General features: G+C 32.1%; 1 protein-coding gene and 1 long non-coding RNA gene across 2 annotated transcripts in view; both read right to left on the bottom strand.

Annotated features, from left to right (window-relative positions):
- Positions 1 to 1,541: 1,541 nt before the first annotated feature.
- LOC119687241 lies at positions 1,542 to 8,053 on the bottom strand. Its single transcript, XR_005253120.1, has 3 exons — positions 7,923 to 8,053; positions 2,462 to 2,622; positions 1,542 to 1,810 (listed from the first exon to the last, which is right to left on the bottom strand). It is a non-coding gene; the product is annotated as an uncharacterized LOC119687241 (long non-coding RNA).
- Positions 8,054 to 16,026: 7,973 nt separating this feature from the next.
- The window catches only part of LOC119688202 (solute carrier organic anion transporter family member 74D-like), a 3,200-nt gene continuing 2,979 nt past the window's right edge, over positions 16,027 to 16,247 (bottom strand). The window contains exon 8 of the mRNA XM_038102885.1: positions 16,027 to 16,052. Coding sequence (XP_037958813.1) covers positions 16,027 to 16,052 — 26 coding nt within the window. The remainder of the gene's footprint in view (positions 16,053 to 16,247) is intronic.

Consider the following 16,247-nt stretch of genomic DNA (forward strand, 5'->3'; position numbering starts at 1 on the left):
TCGTACTTAACACAAAAATACTATCAATTGTGGACTAATTTCTCCAAAATCTTTGGTACTCCTATTGGTACTGAGGTACAGAGGTAAAAGCTTTCATTACTACACTGAGAAATGTAATTCTCCCGTAATGTGATAGGCCATTTTCATTTCCTTTTTTAAAATTGTAAATATTAAGTTTTCTTGGAGACTATATGGAGTTATACTCGTTCTCAAAGAACTACTGCAGGCTACTGTATGGCAGACCAAAAACTGCAAAAACATGTTCTTCACAAATTCTGCTATTCTATGGTCCAAGCTGTACTTCCCTTTCAACTCAGCCAACTTCAATAATGAGACTTGAAGTACTGTACGAAGTTTCCTGTGAGTATATATGTATATATATATATTGTGCCCTATGAAACAGGACTTCAATGCTTAAAAATCCTTTGTTCTCACCAAAAATATGTTTAAAATGCAGTCTTGCAATCAGAATAGGTTGTCGAAAGCATTTATTATAATATATTATTGCATGAAAAAGGTGCTCTAATAATAAAAAAAATTTTATTTAATATTGAAAGAAGCAGTGAAGGAAGTATAAATATCGATTTGAGAAAAACCTATGCATTGAGAATAGCGAATGGGTTGAAGTATTTGAAAATATGCCATTAATATAAGAAATTATAACAAAAACCCTTTCTAAAATTAATGCACTGTTTTTGATTATAAACTCTAAAGGGAAGCAAAGGATTAAACAAAGACAAGGGTTTGATGAGGATATTATCAAACGAATCAATTAATTTAAGTGATTAATTAATTTAATTATATGTTAACCGCTCAGGGATTGGATAATGGAAGATATTTAAAAAGACAACGTTAAAAATTAAATTTAAAAGTAAGAAAAATTAAAGTAATTACTGTATTTTGGAAAAATTGTATTTTGCTAAACATTTAAATGTATAATAAAATATAATCCCTGATGCGTATTTTAAGATATAAAGAAATAAATTTTCTCTATTATTTACATTGTTAAATTACTGATAGAGAATCCTATATGGCTATTACATGTCCATTTGCCTACAGATTGAAATATATAGATTCGAAATTGATAAATTAGTTTGTTTGTATTAGATTATAAAGGATTGGGTTTTAATTTTGTCAATGAAATGGAGTCAATGTTTCACTTCAAGTCAGTAAGAATTAATCAAGCAGAAAGAGTACTCAGTCCAAATTATTAATATATCTAGCAAGTTTTAAATGGCAGCTGTAAAAGTTTATGTTATGCCAATAATTGAAATAGCACTTTGGTGTTATTTTAAAAAATAGAAAAAATTGAATATCATTTAATAATAAAATTTCTTTCCTAGTTTATTCCTTTATTATAAGTTACTGTATTTAGTTAACTAAATCTAAATCTGGATTTTTTATTAGAAGTCATTTAGATTTGGTGACAAGAAATGTAATCTCTGACGGTTTGTCATTATTATTTTTATAAAGTTTAAATTGTACTATGAGTATTCGTCCATCGTTTTATATAATAATTAAATAAAAATGAACTTACCGTAAGGACATAAACACTGGTACGAATTGCCTTCATGTCCTTGTGACAAATCAATACAAATGCCATTATTCGTGCAGGGACTCGGTGTACATGCATCAATTTCCTCGCAATGTGGTCCAGCAAAACCGCTACAGCATTGGCATTCATACTCTTCTATTGCCGGACTTGAATAACAAACACCTTTGCCGGAGCAATCAGCACTCTCACCACAATTTTCCGTTTTTGTGGTCACCTTAAGTCGGACACATTTCGCAGCCCAAAGTTCAGATACAACTGTTTCGTTGTGATCCATTTTTATTGCAAGCATGAGTAAGTAATTGTAAAAAAGTGGAAATTTTACACATTTGTACTCAGCACCCAGAGGAGACTTAGAGTTATGTGCAGGAAGACAGGATGTGAATCGAGTGAGTTAGCATATAAACGAATTATGTGTTGTGTAACTTAATTAAGCTAGTGCAAAACTTAATTGGGAAAAAGTTAGTTGAAAAAACCGTTCACGCCGTTCATACCGTTCACACCGTTCACACGGTACAAAAGTAAAACTAACATATATCATATACATACCATATGTACACATATATAAAAGTAATGATGTTATGTGTTTAGTAAATAAGAAAAAGTGCAAAAATAAAGTTTCAGAAACTTAACTAGAAAAGTAGATAAAAGTGTCACAAAACTAAATAATAAGCAGAGCACATGACGTAAATTTCGGTAAAGTATGTAACTCTGTTTCCTCTAAGTTATGAGCCATCTTTGTATATATATTTATATTTCTTCCACTAACTACGGATATTAGCTTTATATTAAATACGGCGAAGTTCCCGGCACCGCAAAAAAGTAAACGAAAGCGCAACTGCACAGATACTTAAGCTGCTGCTGACACTCATGCAAACAACTTCCGCCGCTTTTCGACTACATACTTACCAATTAGCAAGTTGACTCCCTCGGTTAGGTCCTTATCGTAAAGTGTCACAAGTTTTCTGCCATCCACTACAAGCGGTGTGATATCCAACAGGATACCCTCGGTTGCATCGCAGTGCTCGTGTCCGGACCGCGTTACCTGATAAACTTGAATTGGATGAGCCCTGGAAAGAGACGAAAGAAAAATGCTGAAGTGTGTTAATTTTTCATTAAAGTACACGACTTACGAGTGTACGCTAATACGCAAAGAAAATGTATAATTAGCTTTGAAAGGAAATTCGTCCTATATGCCAGGTGCTTTCCGTGCGAGACAAGAACGTGTGTTTTTATGGATAAAATTAATTGTACCTTATATCGCAGTTTCAGTACACAATGCGATTAATCAGTTACATTTAAGTGTGATTTTTAATTACAAGTATTATTCGAAAAAGATATGATTGTGTACTGTGATGAGATGTATTGAGATTTTTCACATAAAACATTGTTACTATAGACTTCAATTCATTTTATCTTTTCATTCATATATCATAATTTTTTTTCTACGACATATTGTCCAGTAAAATTAAAACTAAAAAACTGGGTTCATTGTTGAGAAATAATTAGCAACTGAGACTAAATTCGTAATGCAAAGGAAGCACAAGCCGTTCATATCAATAAAAGCGAATATGATTAGCGCATGGAAATCCATATAGGAAAAGCAGTTCCAAAATGAAACACAACGATATTCGAAAAAAGATTAAGTAAAAAGCGGGAGACATGAGTAACCAAAATTTACAAATTTTATTGCTAACAAAGCAAAAATGGAAGAATAGATAAACGATCCAAAGAAGCTTCCGACAGGGCTTCTACACATAACTCTATGATAGAGAAAATGTTGACATTGTTTATAGCTTTAAAATTATTTATTTTCTTTTTTTCTTCTTAAATGTTTTTAATCGAAATATTTTTTCGAAGCCGAAAAATTTTTCCAATTCTAGAAACAATTATTTAGGCCGATTTTTGGAATGGCCTTCAAAACGTGCAATTCGGTTTTAATTTCCTCAATCGACTCGAAACAGTGTTCTAAGAATGACCTCTTGAGCTTAGGGGATAGTTAGAAAACATGCTGTGCTAAAGCAGGCGTATACGATAATGTCAAACATCTCGTCTATAGACGATACATGCATCAAAGAATCATATGTACATGACCAGCGATTATAACACTGGAAACAGTGCTTTAAAAATGATAACTCTACTTCAAATTCAGCAGGAAGACTGTTTTGGACCTGCTTTATGGGCAATTCTCAACACAGGTGAAAAGTTGAACTTCTTTATTGTATTTATCGTATTTGTTAGACCTAGAGTATTGTCTGCACTACATTACTTACGTAGTGAAGCTGTAATATGCCAAGTGGTTGCGCAGGAAAATGTTTAGTATGATGTGATGTTGATATATCAGTGGAATGACCTTATTGCCAGTGTTGCATAGTTGCTCGACAAAACAAACAAATAAAATTTTTCTTTGAGTTTGTTTATTGCCTGCCCTCGCTGCGTACATTTATTATGCTTCTCCATTTCAATGCGCAAGCAAAAAGGATGTAAACTGTTAATAAGCACATCAATTAAACCAAATAAAGCACATTTACATTCCTTTTTGTGCTTCTGTACACTCACGGTTTATTTTTCCTCTTCGTCCTTCGTCCTTAGCTGGCGGGGGAAGTGTGTTTTTTATTACCTCTGCAATAACTCATTACATTAATTACTGTGATTTGTTACATGTACGATTGAGTGCCACCTCCGAATTTCAATCATGGCTCATGGCTCATGGCTTACTCCTAATTCATTAATCACCGAACAACAAAAGGATTCGACCGCTGGCACACAAAGCGATTTCTTACTGCAAAATGGCTTCATTGTGTGTTCGCAACCAACACAATTAAATCGTTTTAAATCGTTAAACAAGCCAACACATACACGCATACACCCGCTCGAAAGAGCCAGCCAGAGACAGAGGCACGCACACATATCAGCACATGAAGACAGGGAACTATTCAAATATGCTATAAAAATATTTGCTAACTGTAATTGTAGTGGTTAATGTGAAAATATGTGGGCATTTCGAAGTTTAACCGAGAAGGAGCCATTATAGAAAATTTATGTTCACACTTTCAAAATATTTTCTTATTCTTATTTCTAAAAAAAGGGGATCAGCGAAAGACGAAAAGAGTGGGAGTGTGTGTGTGTGTGTGTGTGTGTGTGTGTCTGCAATGCAATTTAATAAACTGTAAAGCATTTTATAATGGCAGCACGTGAAGCGAAGTAGTGCTGAATGGCTGCAGACAAGTCGACGGAGAATCCTTGAATCCTTGAATCCTTGCAGATATAAAAAATATTGAGTAAGATTCGAGAGGTAAAAACTTTAAGGCAAAAAATGCAAAAAATACCGAAAACTACCGAATAAATGCAAAACAAGCACGTTTACAAGTTCACTTACAACTAAAACGGCTGTAAAGTGGTTGAATTGATAATAAGGATTCGGAACTCGGCGCATTGATTTGTGAGGGTGTTCACTGCTTGCATTTTTATTTGGTTGTCTGGATGACATAAAATGTGGAAACCAGAAGAAAGCTATTTAAATCATATGAATTTTAAATAGAAGCCATCAAGTAAAATTAACTGTACGCTTTATTAGTGTATAAAACTAAGGGATTGGAGAAATCCTCTTATATATTCTTTTTTAAAAGTAAATCAAAATGTCAGGTGAAGTGATTGCATTTCAAGTAACGCCTTTACAAGAAATAATATAGATAAGAAAGTAGTATTGAAATTTATATAAACGATGTCTCTTATCAGAGTTACACACATATATAGGTGCTCCCATGGGTGTACCTTTGTAAAACCGTTTGAACAAAGAGTACCATTTTCCGAAGGGCTAATACTATGCAATAGAAATCGATCAAAGTGTGGTAAATATAATATATCCGCCTTCTCCAGGTTCTTTTGCTGATGTCAATAGATTTTTAAGAAAAGATTTTCTTCAAAAAGCACAAGATAATCATTTTGCACAAAGACAACACTTACCAAGGCCGTTAAATTCTAAAAATATTTAATTTAACATTTATTAAATAGAGATATACTCTAACACATAGCACTTTGATTACAATTATTGTCAAGTATTCTAATATTGTGTATGAAACAAAATTATTGTGAATTATTGTGAATTATAGTGAAGCCAAAACTTTTGTTAAGGGATATTTGTAACCAATCTTCGATTTGGACGCAATGTTTGATGGATAGTATAAAATATAAAGCATTCAGTTGTAGAAACAGAAAAAAATATAATATGGGAATGTATATACACGACGGATTTATTAAAAAAAAAATATTTAAAAAAGTTTAATGGAGAAAGAAACTTTCCATTTAAACAGGAATAGAAATAAATGGGGTACCAGCTCCCAATAGAGCGGAGCCTGCGATCATGGTTAATTGATAAGAATTGTGATTCTAAAACGTTTATATCATGAAAACCATTAGTAAACAAACCCTTGCCTATATTTTCAATAAAAATATTTCCTTATTACTTGGATTCTAATATCTAAGAACACAAAACTATTGAAATTTTAATAAATTATGGAAAATATAATATGCTGCTCTCTCACAAAAACATTGTCACATAATAGATTTCAATGTAAGCAGCTCGTAGTTTAAAAATTTATATTAACAAAACATCAATGTCTAAATATTCTCGAATATTTATACGAAAAATTCGTTTTAGGTGATGAGAATTATAATTCGAAATTGTTACAAAAACAAGAAAACCAAGAAAACCATATTCATGTGACAATTTCGAATTACAATTCTCATCAACTTCTCATAGTTGATGAGAATTATAATTCGAAATTGTTACTAAAGCAAGAAAACCATATTAATGTAACAATATCGAATTATAATTCTCATCAACTAAAACGAATTTTTAATATAAATATTCCAAGATATTTATATTTGGGTGTTTTGTTAATATAAATTTTTAAACTTCGAGCTGTTTACATTGAAACCTATTATATGACAATGTTTTTGTGAGAGCAGCATATTATATTTCCCAAATTTTATCTAAATTCCAAGTTTTGTTTTTTTAGATATTAAAATCTAAGTAATAAGAAAATATTTTAATTGGATATATAAGCAAGGGTTTATTTTCTAATGGTACTGAATTACAATTCTTATCAATTAAAACAGATTTTTTTTTTAAATAGATTATAAAGGTTTTGTTTCTTTACTAAATTTTCATATTAGCTGACATTTTAAATTTTTCTTATATATCCCATCCGATAAAAATATACTAGAAATAAATCATTTGGTTAATGTATTGAAAAAGTATTTTTCTGTAGTAAAAAATTTGATATGTAACAGGTCTCAGTACAAACAACTCTAAGTAAATATGTCTACATTAACAGACCCTACCGATACAGATATTGGGAAGTGTTTAAAAAATAAAATTTGTTTTAACTGATATGAACTACTTAATTTGATAATCGATTTTCCCAAAGATAAATAAAATATAAACTTTGACGAAATTGTTTAAATTAAAATTGTAATAAATAAGAAAACAATTTTGACGATCAAGAAGTCTATATACAAACAACTACAAAATGCCTATATTAAAAGCACGTGCTTTGTTTTTATTAGCAAGGAAAAGCATGAAGAAATGTTGTAGTTTCATTATTATCCACAAAGCATTCCTTTCGGAACTTGTTTTTTTTTGTGGTACAGATACTGGAACAGAAATCATAATAGTAATAATGATATACCATAAATAGATAAGGTCATAAAACACAATTCGCTGAGTGAAGTGTAGGCATTATCTTAACGTGATATGATCTTTTCTGCTTTTTGAAGGAAATTTTTTTTTAAAAAATTGTTGTACTAAAAGATATTAGTTCTTAATGAAAAATTTTAATCAGAATTAGCTCAAGATTTTAATGTTGGTTTAAAATTTTTTCGTCTATTCGCCATTATCAGATAGAACTGCACATCCCCCGATTTTTATTCACTTTTTAATCAATTTGATATGCTAACAATGTAGTAAGAAGTAAGTAGTAAGTTTTAACCGTTGAACCGAAACTCTGCAATACTTGAGTATGTGATTATTTTTATTTATTATGAATAACTGAAGGACATCAACATTGTGCGAAAAATTTCATTCCAAACGAAAATGGAATTGAAATTAAATTACTTGTAACTTTAAAAAATAATCGATAATTCAAGGAATACGAATGGATCACTTTCGTATTCCATGGACACGTGAAGAGTTCACGTAATTCTTAACCGCAAGCAGTAAAATAAATTGAAAGACACTCTGCATACTTTTGGGGATATCTGCTGCTTTTAGAAATTATTTCTATCGATGTATTCATAAGCAATGTACAATACACAGACAATTATCTTCAGTCACTTAAAAATAACTCAAATTAACATTTTAACTTACCTCGAAGTGTTTCGACCGTTGAGGAGGGCATCATTAATTTCCACAATCAGAATGTCGCCGTATTGTATTTCAGCCTCGCCCTGCCAAGAAACGGCTAACGGTTGACAGTTGCTTTCCCCTTTGCAATTTTCCGATGACTGCAAAGATAAATAGAAGTTAAAAACTCATTAAGAAAATATCAGAAAATAAAAATAAAATAATTTTCAATATTTACTTAATATTTATAAATTGTATGATGTTGTGTTTGTGTAAATTTTGTGGGAAGGAGCGTAAAGTTTCATTTGATATTGTTTCAAATACATTTCTGTTTTGTATATAAAGTTTTATTTACTTTTTGAAACCAGCAAAGCAAGAATTTTTGAAATATTTTTTGTAAATATAGTTTATTGTTGTTGTATTGCTGTTGGTTGGCTATATTTTGGTATAGTAGTTTGCCAAATGAACCCAAAACACAAAAAAATTTACATAACCAAATAGAATGTGTGGATGCACAACCGAAAACACAATAAGGGACTCTGCCATAGTTTATATAGTATCAACCGCATAACATAACCCTTTCCGCATGTCCTGCAGTGAGTGCCATGCCGTTTTATTTAACCAAACAAAACCAAACTTCACAAACCGAACCAAACTGAACCGACAAAGGATATTAATAAAATTTATAACATTGCCACATGCGGTCGAATATGTACATTTTGTCTTCAAATTTTATTAATTTGGGATAACACATAGGACAGACAAATTTATGCTCTTTTAATGTGCTGTTGAAGCTGTTGAAGCTATTGAAGCTGTTGAAGCTGTTGAATTGTTATTGCTGTCGTCGATTATGTTTTTATTCCGTTTTTGAAAACATTTCAAACTCTTAGCATACTTTTAGGTTCATCCGTTGCGAATGTGCTACATTTAAATATTTGCTGTTAAGTTGCATAATTTATTAGTTTGCGCACTTTTAAAATATGGGATAAAATGCTCTTTTAATAAACTTATGAGGAGAAAGTACTCAAGCAATACTTACTTGAAAAGGTATTAAAATAAAATGAGACTGTCAAGCAACACGTAGTAGCTAACACAGTAGTTTAGCTAATATCCTCAAGAAAAAACCTTATAAGTGCTTTGCGCTTTTATGATCACATCATATGTTACTGATATTTTGCATATATTTTATTTATATAATAAGTGAGATTCACACATTAATAGCATTTTCAACAACATGTTCGTTCCAAGTGTGAAAAGACTTGAATTTGTGTAATCGTTTTAACAAAACAAGAAGTCATTAAATTTATTCCAAATTACCTGCCTTCAAACGTTATACTTAGAGCTCAGATAATATATTTTAGGTACTATCTTATAGGTTGTACCTCACATGGAAAGAAGGTATCATATATCTAAAATGTTCTTGTTGTTTCTTAATTCGGCATACTTTCTTAATGAGCTTTTATAATATCTCTAACGCTAAGGTTAGAGGCTTAACATTAAGGTTTGCTCGATATCCATTTATGCAAATATTACGTTTTCGTTTAAATAAATATCTTGTCTTATGATAGCCAAAGTATGAGTAGAGCATCTTCTGGGTGAATAAGCAAAAAATTCCTTTTCTTTTTACTCAACTCTTTTATTATTATTTTATTATTATATTTTTGTCAGCCAATGCTTCTTTATTAAACTTATTGAACATTACATATTTTTTCACATATTTTATTGACCTCTCACTCTACTTATTTACATATATATCTTACTTTATTAAGATGTATAAATTCCATATACTTACTTACTTACTTAGTTGGCCATTACAGACGTGTGTCGTCCTTGGCCGCGTCGAGTAGCCTCCGCCAGTCAGCCCGATTAGTTGCCTTCTGACGCCAGTTGGTAGTACCGAGCGCCCCCAAATCGTTGGTCACCTGGTCCTTCCACCCAAGATGCGGACGTCCTCTACCGCGTTTTCCACCTGCGGGTACCGAATCAAATACCTTTCTAGTCGGAGCACTTTCTTCCATTCGCACAACATGACTAAGCCAGCGTAGCCGCTGAATTTTTATGCGCTTAACTATGTTAATATCGCGGTATAGCTCATACAGCTCATCGTTCCATTTTAATCGATACTCGTCGCCAACGCGTAAGGAACCATAGATCTTCCGAAGAATTTTTCTCTCGAATGCTCCTAACGCCTTCTCATCACTGTTGGTAATTGTCCAAGCTTCTGCACCATACAGCACGACAGGCATGATAAGGTATTTGTAGAGCCTGATTTTTGTTTGTCGAGAGAGGGCTTTATTTCTCAATTGCTTACTTAGCCCGAAGTAATATTTGTTGGCAAGAGTAATTCTTCGTTGAATCTCTAGCCTGACGTCATTTTTGGTGTTTAAGCTGGTTCCTAAATAAACGAAGTCTTTCACAACTTCGAACTTATAATTGTCAACAGTGACGTAGGTCCCAAGACGCTCAGGAGATTTGTTTGTTGACAGAAAGTACTTTATTTTGTCCTAATTTACCACAAGACCCATTTGTTTTGCTTGTTTTTCTAAGTTGGAAAATGCCGCACTGACGACGCGGGTGTTCAGACCAATGATATCAATATCGTCGGAATACGCAAGCAGCATTACACTTTTTTAGAATATTGTGCCAGTACGGTTTAAATCTGCTGCTCGAATTATCGTTTCCAACATTAGGTTAAAGTAGTCACACGACAAGGAGTCACCCTGTCTGAAACCTCGTTTGGTATCAAACGGCTCAGAGATGTTCTTTCCAATTCTAACGGAGCTGGTGGTGTTGCTCAACGTCATTTTACATAGCCGTATAAGTTTTGCTGGGATACCAAATTCAGACATAGCGGCATAGAGTGTGCTTCTAGTCGTAGTGTCAAAAGCAGCTTTGAAGTCGACAAATAGGTGGTGTGTGTCGATTTGTTTTTCTTGAGATAAATTCCATATAGCTTATCAAAATCTCTTGAGTATCTTATTCTGTCTAGGTTCCACAGATTCCGAAATCTAACCATAATATTCAAGCTACTACTATTCAATATAATGCTCCTACTAGTACTAAACTTGAGTGGTGCTAAGCTTGAGTGCATAGCAAAAAGCACTCTGACCTCTTAGTACTGTTCAAACAAAAAAAAATTATGAAGAATTGCTGGCCGTTTATTTAAAAAAGGTACGATTCTGATGACGTTCTGGTTCGCTGATCATTTACTTCGTATAAGTAAAGAGAATCCGACTCGAAAAGCCGTTTGTGAAAAAGTTAAATGGTGAGCAATATCTGTGTTGGAAAGGCGACGAATACAAAGAAGCTAAAAGCATAGAGCCCCTTTAGGGATTGGTAGAGAGATTTCTTGTAGAAAGCATAGGCAAAGTACCAGTTGATCATCCCACAGCGATTAAATTCTTTGTAAAAAAGTGTTTTCAAAGCCGGAACCACAGAAACTTAGATCAAAATGATAAATACTTTTGGTTAGGTAAATTTGATCTTTCGAAAACTGTGTTTTCTTAGTAAGATGGGCTTTTCAAAATTTATCGTGTAAATTTTGAGGATTAAATTAATGCAAAAAATTAATGCAAAAAAAACTATATCAATACTGAAAATCATAGAAAAAATACAAGAAAGGTTCAAAGATCGTTGTGTGACAGAGAGAAATTCAATGAAAACTCCACGTATTTTATTAGGAACACTTGACAATATTTTTTTAAAATGCATTGAGCTTCAGAATGTAACGAAAACATATTTTAATCCATTTTGGAAAGGATGACGAGATAATGAACATTGTTACATTATTACAGATAAGACTTTTGGATACACCATTATGATAACCAAAATAAGGGTGTAAAAGGTGATGTTACGGAGCATCATTTATTCAGTTATTTAAGATACAGAGATAATGCAGGTAACCATATTGATGAAGTAATGTTAAATAATAATTGTAATCTCATCGATCTGTAATATGTAGAAATTTTTAAAAAGACCAGGTTTACAGAACAGAAAACCTATTTACATTAAAACAATGGACCTGCTCTCAAAGTTTACTTCCTCAAAACTTAGTATAACTTATTAAGGTATAAAATATTATAATAGCCAGATTTAAGTCCTTGAATTATTGGGTCTTCTCGTCTCTCAAAAACATTTCTAATCGATGTATAAACTGTTAGATGGGTAACAGTTTATACTCAAAACTTTCTGAAAAATCAGTAGTGAGACCAAGCTTTAAGTAGAAGGTTCGTACGAGGTATTGCGTTAAAGTTGAAGGATATTGCACTGAAAAAATTTTATTCGTTTTTCCGTTCTCCGAACTTATTCGTTCGTATTGCGTTACATATGTGTCACATAACTTATGAAATTATAATTTATACCGACACTTTTCGTTAACTTTCTTTCAGTGCCTAATGGACTTTCTTTTGTCCATTATAGACATTACGTGCCGGTTATAAAGCACATAATCTTACAATATTTTGAAAGTCTTGCAATTATCCTTTCCGACCTCCGCAAAAGAATTTCTATTCGAAGTTAACGTATTTAAATAGACGCTGCCTAATTTGTTTCTTTAGTGAATTATTTAACCCTAAAACTTTAATCCTCTAAGTAAGTTATTAGCCTTATACGGCCTTGTGTTAGGCTATAAGTAAATAAATTGGATTTTATACTTAATACACCTATTTACCTTTCCTTTCTGGAATTATTATTTTCAGTTCGGTTTAGCTGTCATGGTTGTTTTTGTTATGATTTCCACTATTGTTGTTGCTGTTGTTGTTGTTGTTGTTGTTGTTGTCGTTCTGGTTGTTTTTATTCGATAAACTGACTTTGGTTTTGTTATGTTAGCTCTACTTTCTAAGTTGCTTCGAGATTTGTTTTAGTTTGCCTCATTTCAATGGACTCGATATTATTTGTTGACTTTGCATAAAGTTTCATAAGCAAACAAGCACATAAACAGCACATTTGAAGCACTATAAATTTATTTATTTTTTCACCATAAGAACAACAACAACAACAACAACAACAGCGAAACGCAAGAAGGATGCACGAGGGATGGGATGCCCAAAAAGGAGCATTCGAAAGTAGTAGTTTTTAATGCTGTTTTCATTTCAGCTCATTCGCTTTTTTCGTCCTTACTCTGCGTTGGAGTAACTTTTTCGGCTGCAGAGCAGATAGAGACTCGTTCGCATCCATACGAGGAGACATTAACACATATAAGAGGACGAATAAAACAAATTTCAGTTCGAATCGAAATGTAATCAAATAGAATTAAATAACAAAAAAGGATTTCATTTTCACAACAAACGACAGAGAAACTTTCATTTTGCTTGTATTAAAAAAAAAGCTTGCGAATTTCAACTTCTAACGGCGAGGTCCTTTTGTGTTCCATGTAGGTTGCTGCGTCGAGATGTCTGTCTGCATGTGGGTCAGATTGCATAGTTGTTTCAATTTTATGTCGTGTTTATGTCATTGTTATTGTGCTTGTGCTTGTGCTTGTGCTTGTTCTTGTACTTCCTTTATCCTTTTTCCTTGTGCTTATGCTTTTTTGCCATCATTACAAATATTTTTGTATGCAAATAGAAAAAGGACTTAGATCGTAAGGACTTACAATCTGTGCCGTTTTATTTGCATTTGAATTTGTTTATTTAAAATTTAATTTATTGTGTTCAATGAAATTGTTTCGAACATAGTTTTGTTCTTTTGTTCCTAAGGACTATCACAACATCCTTTGCTGTGAGCTCTTTCCATATGTGAAAAATTCACTGCGGTTTGTTTTAAGCCTGCAAATTATTAAATATCCTTTGATTAGTTCTGTTCTGATAAGAGTCCCAAATAAATGCTCTAAGACTTGGTGTACTGACATGAATAATAAATTTAAAGATGTTTGCTTGCTAATAACGTATTCTCTAAAACAATTTCAGTTGAAATTTAGTTAGAGAAAATGCCCGAAGGACTCATATTCCAAAATTACATTCTCAGAATATGTGAATTAAATTGTATAAGTATATATGTATATAATTTAGTAAGGTATTGTGGTTTAGTATGAAGAAAATGAAGAAAAATTAATTATTATTTTTAAGACATTTCAATAAATGCAGTGAGCAATATTTTGTATCAGATTGTATCGGATTCACTATGAGTGCACTAGGAATAAAAGTTAAAATATTAAAAAAACACCGACTTTAATATAAAAACACATTTCAATACGACATTGTCATTAACGTGTGAAGGATTTTCAGAAGAATAGAAATAATTTTGAACACCATTTCCTCACTTTGGTCGTGTATCATATCATAAGCTGGACAAGTGCCGAACTCTGGCTATTAGTCTTCAAAGCGATAACCAGAGTGCCGAACTCTGGATATTAGTCTTCAAAGCAACTTCACGTCTAGATCGGCAATCAAGGCGAGGGAATCAGTTTTTTTATCACATACAAATCTTTAAAATAATCCAAGTTCTGAATTATTTGTATGCAAATTATTTAGAAAATACTCAATCGTATTTTATTGAACCAAATTACCTGATCACACAGTTCAAAGAGTAGTGGAGTATCTCGCAGACTTTCCGAAAAATCGCTATAGGGATAGTACTCGTATTCATAAATTGGTTGATTGTTTCAATAAGTAAATTAAAGTTAATGGGAGTTACATTAAAGAATATAGTCACTTTTATAATTTGAAATCCTTTTATATCTCCCTTTTGCGAACATACTGAAGAACCCTGTATAATCTTAATTCAATGTTTTCTGAAAACCACAATGAGATTGCACAATTGACACGGAACCAGCACTGTTGTCCGAACATTTGATGTTATTTTTTTTCATAAATTATCACTTCTTGAAGAAGAAAATAAGTTTCTTCCGAAAAAAGAAAGAATACTGCGGTTATGAGAGGAGACCAATAGCCACCATGCCTAACCGCAATAACATTTCTGTCGGGAATGCATTGCACATCCGACAAGTGAGTGAAATTGGCTCATGCCTCATGCTCGACCCAGAAATCCTTTTTTGATTGCTCAAGCATTGTATGAATGACTTTTAATTAACATTACGGATCCTTTCAAACATTTCAAAATGCACATTTATTTAGATTTTTATTGTTCTTAAGTTAATTTATTAGGTTAAGTATGCGACTGATTGTGTGTATGTGTGTGGATGAGTCGATGTGTCGGTGTGTCGGTGTGTGGGTGTGTTTCGCACACTCAAATGAATAGGTTCGTAAATGAGCCTTTGCCATAGCTTCCAAGATGCTGGTTTGCTCCTTCAACTTCTGTTTGCATTCAGTTTCAAGCTACTTCACATTGTGTGCTGTGTTCTAAGGACTTTGCATTTGATTTGTATGTTTTGTATTTGTTCTCTTGAAACTTCCTTTATAAATTATTAAGAAGGAAATGCCATTTATGCTGGCAGCCTTAAAAGTTTTTACTTAAAGTTTAAAGGTTAAAATGTGAAGTTAAGGCTTACAAATTGCAGTAAATATTTTGAGCGAAAAGTGCTATGCCATGAGATATAGTGCACTCCATCTTATGGAAAAATACATTACAGGTCGTGAATGCTATTTATGAAGATTGATATTACGAACGTAGTTTATTAAAGTATTTTTCATAGAAAACTTGTCAGCAACTAATTTATAAGAAAATTTCAGTAATTCACAAGCAAATTAAAATTAAACTAAATACAATTCATTTCTATAATACAAAATGAAAACTAAAACGAAAACGAAAAGGTAAACCGTTTTAAAAAATCAGAGTTATACATATATTGAATAAGATAGCTATGAGTATTTTAAATTAACCATGGCTATGGATTGCGGTTAAAGTTTCGAAGTGGTTCAGTTTCGTGTTTTGAGGATACTACCAATCAGTGGTTTGCTTTTTTGTATTTTTAGTATAAAGTCATAATAGTTCGGTTTAGATATAGTAAAAAATCAGGATCGTAGGATCTATTTATAGCCATAAAATATGTATTTACACATGTTTTAAAATTGAACTTCGATTGTAAGAACAATTTACTACAACACGCAGATAAGGCAGCTTAAATTTAATCGGCTTCAATTCTTGACAATGCCTAAGAATTATATATGGACATGAAACCAATAGATCCACTGATGACGAACATTTGCTAGTATTAGCCCAACAATACACTTAATTAAAAAATTACCAAATCTATAGGATCTAAAAATTTTCCCAATATAATGACTTATTCTATTCAAAGTGGATTTCTTATCATAGTACAAAAATAATTTTAATTAATAAAAAACTCTAGGTCTCTGCTGCTTAAAAATGCACTCCTAGTAACAGAAGTGAGTTTTGTTTAAAAATATAAAATGTATTGTGCTCTAATTTCTATAAACGTGTTATATGTGTTTT

Source organism: Teleopsis dalmanni, chromosome X (genome assembly GCF_002237135.1).
Source record: "Teleopsis dalmanni isolate 2A chromosome X, ASM223713v2, whole genome shotgun sequence".
NCBI lineage: Eukaryota > Metazoa > Arthropoda > Insecta > Diptera > Diopsidae > Teleopsis > Teleopsis dalmanni.